The sequence below is a fragment of the Vigna radiata genome, chromosome 5 (assembly GCF_000741045.1).
Source record: "Vigna radiata var. radiata cultivar VC1973A chromosome 5, Vradiata_ver6, whole genome shotgun sequence".
NCBI classification, from domain to species: domain Eukaryota; kingdom Viridiplantae; phylum Streptophyta; class Magnoliopsida; order Fabales; family Fabaceae; genus Vigna; species Vigna radiata.
Window position 1 is genome coordinate 1,957,266 of NC_028355.1, and position 11,060 is coordinate 1,968,325.

General features: G+C 29.3%; 1 protein-coding gene across 1 annotated transcript; it reads left to right on the forward strand.

Annotated features, from left to right (window-relative positions):
• The first annotated feature begins 3,625 nt into the window (after positions 1-3,625).
• LOC106761644 (GDSL esterase/lipase 1) lies at positions 3,626-5,492 on the forward strand. Its single transcript, XM_014645210.2, has 5 exons — positions 3,626-3,906; positions 4,105-4,223; positions 4,320-4,550; positions 4,649-4,907; positions 4,997-5,492. Exons 1-5 carry the CDS (start codon positions 3,630-3,632, stop codon positions 5,299-5,301), a joined length of 1,191 nt encoding a protein of 396 aa, XP_014500696.1. The 5' UTR covers positions 3,626-3,629; the 3' UTR covers positions 5,302-5,492.
• The last annotated feature ends 5,568 nt before the right edge of the window (positions 5,493-11,060 follow it).

The following is an 11,060-nucleotide window of genomic DNA, read 5'->3' on the forward strand; positions in this document are numbered from 1 at the left end:
ATTGAATGTGTTTGCATATTACGTTTTAAGGATATGAGAAATACTCCTTCAAATTTTTAATTGGATTTCTGTTATTTCTGTGTTGTATTTAAAATGTAGATTTAAAACGGAATTCTAACCCGAAGGAATATGCCGAGGTACATAGAAAAAGAAACGTAGATACTCCATATCCAAATTACATATCCGTATCAGGGAATAATATTATTGAGAATGTAAAGATAATATCAATACCAGTCCATTAGTTCTCTATTTTTGTGAAGGAAACGCCAGAGGGAGTGATCATCATCTTAAAATGCGAGGAAATATCATATATATATATATATATATATATATATATATATATATATATATATATATATATATATATATATATATTTATTGTATTTAATAGCTTTTCAATTTGTTAAAAAAAAATATATTTGTAAAAATCGAAATTTTCTTATGTGATTAAACAATATTATAAATACATATTATATGATTATGTAATAGACGTATGGTTTAATACCTAAAATGTTTCATTTTATAGTTAAAATTTATAAAATTTAGGATTTTACAATAATGTTGTGGTATAATTAATTTTACCTGATAAGTTTTACAATAGAAAATGAGATGGTTCAACTTTATTATTATAAGGTTAAATATGTCTTTTGGTCCTCATATTTGTTCCTAATTCTCAACTGAGTCCTCATATTTTTTTTTTGTCCCCATTGAATCCAAATATTTGTTAATTTGAAACAATAAAGTCATCTCCCTTAACTTTGCAGTGACGTCGTTTAAGTGTGATGACATGGATCAAAGATTAGTAGGTTATTTAAAGTGATTCTATTACCTGGAATTTTTATTTAAAAAAAATAGTTAAAAATTTGAAAAACCCAGAGAGAACCAAATAAAGGTTTACGTTTTTAGAATCTGGAGAACCCAGCTTTGGTTGCGGTAGAAACTTGCTTTTCCAGTTCGTCTTCTTTCCTTTTACGTGAGCCATCAAAAGCTTTGAGCTTCTTCTCCTCTGATCTCGCGGACCACCCAACCTTGGAAAACCATTTTTGGCTCGTGCTTAGGGAGTGGTCTCGTGAAGGCACGACGGAAAGGGGACGGAGGCGTGTTGGCAATTCTTATTCTTCTTCCCTCTATTCTAATTCGCAGCAAGGAGGAAACTTCCTTCTCTTCCTCCTCTTTTGTTTTTTATTGCGTTTCGTAGGGGCTTCTGTGTCTGATATCTAATTTTTGCGAATTGGGATTAGAGTTTTCGTTTCAAATTGATTTGGGAAATCCTGGGTTCTCTCTGTATTCGAAATTTGGTTGAGATTCTTCTTCCTTGCAGATCGACGGTGAGGGCTTTTGTGTTTTGCAATGAGATTGGGTTTCGATTAGAGACTTTAGGGGGTCCTGTTCTTGCACTTTTAACTGTGAAATTTGTGTGTTTTTGACCTTTTGTAATGAAGGATATTTGATGAACGCAACTAGGGGTGGTTCTTTCTTGATGATTTTGTGTGAATTTTTTATTGCAACAATAGAGCCAACAGTGGTGAATGCTTTGCTAACTCATGTAATGTGTTGTTTCAAAGAAATGGAATTGGAGAGGATGTTAGGCACCAACTGAAGGGTATTTTGACAAATCTGTTCTCCAGTCATTACCAATTTTTCTGGATGATGATTATACTGCTGCATAAATCTAAATCCATTATTTCCTTCCTGGCTCATATTAGAATTTCCTTGAACTGGAACATCCTCAGTGAAAATTTTGCTATCTGCAATTTTTGACAAGGTTGTGACTGATTTCCTTTCCAAATTTCTAACTATTTTTTTTTTTAAATAAAAATTCCAGGTAATTGAATCACTTTAAATAACCTACTAATCTCTTATCCATATCATTACACTTAAATAGCGTTAGTGAAAAATTAACGGAGAGGGCTTTATTGTTTCAAATTAACAAATATTTGGATTCAATTGGGACAAAATAAAATATGAGAACCCAGTTGAGAATTGGATACAAATATGAGGACCAAAATACATATTTAACCTTATTATAAAAAGCAAACCATTTATGTCAATGATTATCTTACTATTCTAAATTTATACATACAATCATTTTATTACTTGTTTATTCAACCATGCATCCCACAATAAATTATTTCAAAAAGCTATTAAATCTTCTATTGGAAGTATATATATATAAAATCAATTATTAACTTTTTGTGTTTCTTAACAATTCTCTAATTTCTTGAAAATCGGTTAAACAAGGTTGTATCTCAAAGTTTTCAGTAAAATTAAAATATCCTACTTATCTTCATCAAAATGGTTTAGTTAAAATATTACTCAAACATTTAAAGGTTTTGGTTGAGATAACTATATTTTTTGTATACCTAAATTTTGTATGGTTCTTGCTGCTAATACTTTTTAGGTATGTCATTTTGTTCTCTTTTAAATCAATATATATATATATATATATATATATATATATATATATATATATATATATATATATATTCATTGTAATAATCACCGAGGGCTACTTTGGTTGGCAATTACAATGATGTGTCCAAAGTAAGTTGTCTCATGGGTTTATATAATAGATCATTGAAGAATTGTCGTATTCATGCAAAATTCTATTGTCTCGACGTTAAGATACAGCCATAATTTATACGAATTTGTTCTAATTACAAAAGTTAATAAAGTCCGACATGAGCATATAAAATTAAGACCAAAATATTCAGGGTAAGCAAAACATTCAAATTGTGAAACCTTATTTATATTTATAAATATATATTATTTTAAATTTATTTAAGTAGATTTATTTTAAAGCTAGCTAATTTCATATTTTTGGATTTTCAATTCAAACTAAATTGAATTTTAATCAAATTTAAGTAGAATATTTTTATGATTTTGAAAATTTAAAATTAAGATACAAGCTAAGATAGATGAAAATTTAAAATTTAGATCAAATTGAGTCGGCTTAATCATTATTTTATCTTAGTTAAATGTATTAAATAATGGATCTTATTTGATTTAATCCATAAACAAAGTTAATTCAATCTAAATTTAATCCAATTTCAATTGGATAAAAAAATCTAAAATTAATTTATTTAATTAAAATAGATTTTATTACAAATTCAATATATTTTATTGGATCTAGATTTAATCCAACAGGATTTTGAAAAATTGAATATATGACTACCACTACAAAATATGTTTTTATTTTATTCGCTCATATTCAATTGTTATGATTTTTTATGCTGGTTGTGTTCTAACTTTTTATGTTAAACTAATCCAAGTAGGTTCTTGATTTTTTGTATTAATAATGTTTATTTTGTTTGACGTGATAAATAGTTATTTAATATGGCATCTCTTACCGTTAATGATATACATTAGAAATTCTTCCCATTAACCTAATGAACTAATTAAAGAATAATTTTATACATAAGTGAAATTCAAGAATTACCGTAAAAATACTACTATAATTTTCACAGGTTTTGCGAAAGTGTTTTGTTGGAAATTAAAATTCTTGATCGGAATATGGTAAATTAATACTAATCACTGCATCGGTTGCATCGCGGTTGAAAGCATAGTATGCTCTGTATAAATAGCACAAAAAGGAACGTGAAAGGCTGAGTAATTGAAAAGTTTTGAAGATGGCAAAGAAAATTTTTCCCATGGGTTTCTCTCTTGTTTGCTTAACCTTAATCCAGTTCATAGCTTCACTGAATTTCAGCACATCCCATAGCGAAATTAGCACTACACCCAAGGCTTTTTTCATATTTGGCGACTCCACTGTAGATTCTGGCAACAACAACTTCATTGATACAATTCCAGAGAACAAAGCGGATTACAAACCATATGGACTCAACGCTTTTTCTCATGAACCAACGGGACGATTCTCAGATGGTCGTGTCATTGTAGATTTTATAGGTATGCTTTAATATATCCTTCTTTTTTTATGTGCATCTCACTTCCGTTATATAGACTCTATTATTTTCCACTGTTAATAATTCAATGACCATATAAGAGATCACAAATGATTTTGGTGTAGTTTTTGAAGCAAATATCATAGTACTTTGTCCTTGGTGTGTGCTAAATTAACTTCTATTCTATTACGTGCTGATGCAGCTGAATATGCTGAACTTCCACTAATTCCTCCTTTTTTGCAACCAAATGCTGATTTCAGCAACGGTGTCAACTTTGCTTCTGGTGGGGCCGGTGTTCTTTCTGAAACCAATAATAAACTGGTAAATTGCCAGCACCATATGATTCATGTCATCCGTGACATGTAACTTGTGAAACTGACTTATGAAGAACTCTTTAACAAGTTGCTATGTGAATAGGTGATTGATTTTCAAACACAATTACGTCACTTTGAAGAAGTGAGGAACTTGTTATCAGAAAAGCTTGGAGAGAAGAAAGCAAAGGAATTGATCTCAGAAGCAATTTATTTCATTAGCATAGGAAGCAACGATTATATGGGTGGTTATCTGGCCGATCGCAAAATGCAAGCAAGCTACAATCCTGAGCAATATGTTGGAATGGTCATTGGAAATTTGACACAGGCCATCCAAGTAAGCCTAATTTGCTTGCTAAATTAAACAAACTAAATGAAACCCTGATCGGCTTTCTTAAGGAGGAAAAACATAACAAGTTGATCTCTTTTTTACAGATTCTATATGAGAAAGGAGCAAGAAAATTTGGGTTCTTGAGTTTGTCTCCTTTGGGTTGCTTGCCAGCTCTTAGATCTCTAAACCCTGAAAGCGACAAAGGTGGTTGCTTTGAGGCAGCTTCTGCTCTTGGTCTAGCACATAATAATGCTTTGAGTACTGTTCTCACAAGCCTGAAAGAAGTCCTTGAAGGGTTCATGTACAGCAACTCTAATTTCTATGACTGGCTTCTAGATAGAATAGATAACCCCACAGATTATGGTATGTAATTTCCAACCAATTCATGGAAAAAAACAAGTATGAACAAGTCTTGGTAACCAACTGGATTTTTATTTTTTATTTTTATCAAGGTTTTAAAGATGGAGTTAATGCTTGCTGTGGAAGTGGACCATACGGTGGCATCTTCAGCTGTGGGGACACTACGAAAGATACAGAGTTCAGCTTATGTGACCATGCTGGTGATCATGTATGGTGGGATTCTTTTCATCCAACACAGAAGATTCATCAGCAATTCGCCAAGGCATTATGGGATGGACCACCCTCCTCTGTAGGGCCATACAATTTGAAACAACTCTTCTCCAACAACGAGATCACGCTCACTATAGCTGATGTAGTAGATGCCCCAGAAAACCAGCAACACAGTTTCAGTATCTGACTTCTTTTTGTTGGTTTCACAAGTGAAATAAGAACGTTAATTTCTACTGAATATCATACAGCAGCACGTTGAAAAGTCATAAACACCGTGCTTTATCGGTTTTAATTTCTTGACTAGTACTGTAATTAATGATACTAATTATCATTCTCATTTTAAAATAAAACTTTGAATATCTGTGTGATAAATATAAATTCAATATATGCGGACGTGTGGATCATTAAAAAGTGTGGCTTATTTATCACTACATCAGCCCTCGTTATTATATCTCTTACATTAAGTGCAACGCATTAACGAGTATAATTTCTACACAAATTAACTGTATTGAGGAGACTGTTACCTTCATAGTACAAGAATAGTCACATAGCGACCATTGCACTAGCTCCTAGCACTTATACAGGAGTTCGGTATATAAAGATTAGGTAAACAATTTCCATCACAACCTCACTAACTGTATTTTTCAACCAATAACAACTTGTGTTACAACAAACAACAACTTCTATTACACCAATACTCATGGACAAGGTTTATAATAAGACAAGACACGTTTTTATATCTTAGTATATATGTTAAATACACAACATTCATATTTTTATAATAATATACATATTATGATGTATAAGATGTTTTGACGTGACTTAATATGTAATTATCCAATCTATTTTGGACTTGATATGATCTTAATTGGAATAGACTCAACTCGATCTTGATCAAACTAGACACGATTTGGACATAATCCAATTCAATTGTATGTAGGTCAGTCTTGACTAAAATAAATATGGATTCATCCAACTCAACTAAGATATACTTGTGTATCATAGATTGATTCGTCTTGACGTGTACCCAAACCAATTCATTTCAATCTTGGCCCAGACATGATTTGCTTTGACTTGTTGTTGGACAGACTTCCCTTGACTTTGGACCTTAGTCAACTTAGCTTGACCTGCCCATAAGATGACTCGGCTTGATCTAAGCAAGGGTCGATTCGCCTTGACTTGGGCCCAGACCAACTCTCCTCTACTTAGGTCAGGCTAATTCACAAAAACTATATTCGAGCCTAGGCTGACTCGTTTGGACCTAAGTCTGAGTCACTTGACTCTATTCAGGTTTAGATTAATTTAGTTTGACTTTGGTCAATTTAATCTAGACTAAGTTGAGCTTGTTTGGCTTTGACTCGGATCGACTCGGCTCAACCTTGTATGAGTTCACAATTCTACCTTACTTGGCTCTAGCCCAACCTAGTATTTTGTAACTTGAAATGACATAGAAGTACCTTAGATTTTGGATTTTCAAAATCTAATAAAATATTCATTCAAATAAATGGATTTAAAGAAAATATGGATTTGGATTTGAAATAAATCCATTTAAATGGACATAAAATAATATGGATTTGATTACCTATGATTGGATTTGACAGTTTGGATTTTTTACTCACCCCTTGGACAAAAGTGCAAGACATATGTCAATGCAAGATGAAGTCTTCAAAGCAAGATGCAACACAAGTTTAAACCCAACCTTTAAAGTCCAAGACTCTATATCATCAAAGTTCTAAACATGCTTCCTTTTGAGATGAAGACTTACGAAATGCAATATGAAGACAATAATAAGACGTAAACAACATAAAACCTTAATGAAGGTACAAGACGTGCTAAATTTGAATAATCAAAAGATTTAAATTGTTATAAACTTAGACACAACATATACAAATACAAGATACGTTGCAAAACAATACATTTAAGATAAAAAGTTGAGTTTAGACTCATCCCAAGAATGATTTTGACATAACACACCAACTATCTGAGCTTGTTATTATTTTATTTGTAAGGTGTTTATAACTTTATTTTTATTTATTTATTGTTATTATTTATCCAGTGAGGTGTCCATAACCTCATTTTCCTTTATTTTTATTTATATTTAATTTATTTACAAAGGTGTTCATAATGTTATTTATATATTTATTATTCAGTTTATTTAGTGAGGTGTTGATAATCTCATTTTTATTTACATTTATTTGTTTATTTATTTTATTTAGTGAGGTGGGTTTATTCTCATTTTTTATTTACTTGTATTATTATTTATATTTATTTTATTTATTGAAGTGTTTATAACATTATTTTTATTTACATGTATTTGTCTATTTATTTTATAACTTTATTCATCTATAAAAGAAATTAAGAGGAGAATTAGTGTATTGACTAAAAAAGTGGGGAATATTTCAAATTGAAGTGAGGCCTTTTAAGTCTATTTCCTATAGTTACTTTTCATAAAGATAAGACGACGCAACAAACAACTTCATCTACTATGTTCATGATGGTAATAATTTTAACTCAAAAAGAGAAATTTTAGTCTTACTTGAAAGAATTAGAAGAATATAGTTTATAAGTTTAGTTCTGAAACTATTAGGTGAATGGAGTAACTCAAAGTGAAGGTTATTGGACACGTGCTTGAAGGCGTAATACTTGAATAAAACTTTTTATTTTCGAAAAATAAGATATATATATATATATATATATATATATATATATATATATATATATATATATATATATATATATATATATATATATATATATTAGTCTTTGAAATTGAAGTGTGTTGTGTGACCGAGAAACACCTAGAATTATTGTATTGATATATGTTGAATGAATATGAATATTTTTAAGGAGAAATGCACATATTGTATAATGTAATGTATACATTAGTGTAAAGATTCTAGGGTGAAGTCATTCTGACTCTATTAAATTCTCATACTCATATAGAAGAGAAGATTTAGGTGGTGAAGTCGAAGAAGGTTCATAGTTTGCAAGATCAGTACACAATAATACTATGACTTAAAGGATGGAATAAAACAAACTTTGTCATGGTGGTTTTGTGATAAGGATGATGATTTTGGGATGAAGATTGTGGTGTTGAGATAAGGAGAATGTTGTTGACGATTGAATTTATTGCACAAAAATTTGTGATATGTACAAGACTCAAGAACATTGATACTATATGTATACATATTCCAAATTAAAGTCTTATAGGTTTATTTGTGCCTAATATTAAAGGATAAGTTGAATGATTAATTTCTTATTGTAATTTGATTGATATGATAAGAATTGTTTAAATTAAGTTGATGATAATAAAATTATATGTATCATAATTCAATATCAATTGTTTATCTTTATATTTTATGGTTATGGTTTTTATCTATGATGATAATGTATGTATGATGATTATATATACAGTATCTCTAAATCAATACAAAATATATTTAAAAAATTAATTATTTAAAGTTTAGAAAACGACACAGATATTATTATTTAGTAATAACTTTAATTGATTGTTACGATAACTATATGTTTATATCATGTAAATAACAATTTATGCATCAAGTCATGTGAAAGCCTACAATTTAAGAAAAGAAGGTGATTTAGTTTCTTTGGGAGAATTAATATCTCAGTTCAACGGAATAACTAATTTTAATATAGCTTGCCTTAAATAATAACATGATGACATGAAATGCAAAAAAATAAAAAAAAAAATAACGAGGTCCTTGTTTCGATGAAATAAAATTAATAATTCTCTACCTAAAAACTAAATATTTTATTGGGTTATCTTGTACAATTATAATTTTTTAAAACAATAAAAACATTTCTTTAAAATTAACGCATGTTATAAAATACTATCTCCAATAAATAACAGAGAAAGTGACAATAAAGAATGAAATTTGTGTATAATTAGCAAAATAAATATCTTTATTTTTGCGGGATGTATTCTATATTATAATATTATAATGGCAGATATAGTCATTGAATATGGAAAGCTAATTATTATCTATTTGGTTTAATTATAGATTTGATTTCGATACTTTTCTAGTTGGTTCAATCTACTTTTTTGGGTTTAATTTTATTTTTTATTTTTTAAAACGCTTTAATGTTATCTTAGTCATGTTTTTATATGTTATGTGTCAATTAGTGAGATTTTTTATTTTTTATTTTAATTTTAATTTTTTAATATTTTAACTTTTTTAAAAATAAATAACTATCACATCTCATGTTATGATCGTATATAACGTAATAACAGTACTATCATATGTTAATAATAGTATCACGTATCACTGTTAAAATGTTCATAATCGACTTAGTTTAACATTTATAATTTTCATTCAATTTGGTCATTATATTTATAATTTTAATTTAATTTAGTTTTTTTTTTTAAATAAAGCAATTTAAAACCAACTTAATAATTAATTTTCATTACAACTTCTGTATAATATTAAAATATATTTTTTATTTATATGACAAATGTTTTTAATGTGACAAATATCTCTTTACATTTACATTTTTAATGTTTGAAAAAAATTAAAGTTCAAATAGAATTTTTTTTTATGTAAAAATATAAAAATAAATTAATTTGAATATGTAAGTGGAGTAATTTGATGTATAAATTGAAAAAAATATTTTAACATGTGTTTATAAATTAGAATTAAGTTTAATTATTAATTTTATCATAAATTATAGAGAGACTAAATTGCTTATTTTTTTTAAAGACTAAATTAAATCAAAATTATATATAGAACAACTAAATTAAAAACAAATATTGTTCTATGACAATAAAAGTAACACGTTACTCCCACGAAGCATAATCAATATCTAATACATGATAACTTTTATTTTTTAAAAGAATAAAAATAAAAATAAAAACTCTACCAATGGACGTTGCCATATAGAAATAGAATGTTAGTATTAATATAATAAAAATAATCAAATTGAATAATTTTAAAAAATAAAAAATCTAAACTGAAAAATAAATAATAGAACGAAACTAAATCAAAAAAATATACATCAAATCTATTATTAAGTTTATCTATTTACATAAACGAACCACTTATATTTACAAACTTTACATTTTTTTTTTCATTCATTTAATATATACAATATTATTTTTCAAACTAATTTTCAGCAGCTCTCGTACCTACATTCGGCAGAGGACCAAACCAATTTGACACTCATCAAGCATTCGAAAAAATGACAAGACTTGCGTGTTTACTTTTGGTATTAATAAAGTTAGAAAGCTTCTCTTCAATCACATGTATTTAGCCGTTTGACTTCAAGGGTATTGATCGTTCGATCTTTACTGTTCGGCCTACGATGACCTCAAATACTTTAGACAAATATGACATTAAGATTTCAACTATTCAGCCATTCGGTCTCAATGCAATGATATAATCAAGCACGCAAATCGCTTGGCTAATCGAGAACTTATCGTTCGAGCCCCTCACAAAACCCAGGGATGTTATATGAAAAACTCTTGGTCCAGATCGAGCGGTGAGGAATGTTCTCCATGAACTCTCACTCTCCTCCTAAATCGAACGATTAAGGTATTCAATTGCTCGATCTTCCATGGTCTCAACTGTCCAAGCATTCAGCCATTCGGCCTCAAGCATTTGACCACTCGGCCTCTACTGATCATCCTTCCATGGCCTCAGGTATTTAGCCAAATTTGGCGTCAGGTGTCCAACAATCAATCACTCGCTCATTCGGCTTCACAGGTACTCGACCTTTCGGCCTCAAAAATATTCGGTCATTCAACCTCCTAAATGTTCAACCATTTGACCTTACAAGGCAGAAGACAACATCAAGCACACATCTCATCTGGTCAATATGGAGTTAACCGTTCACACCATTCACAAAACCCATGGAATGTCCCAAACTGAACTCCTGCATTCAAAATCGAACAACAAAGACAGTCCCCCATGAACTATAAATCAAAAATAG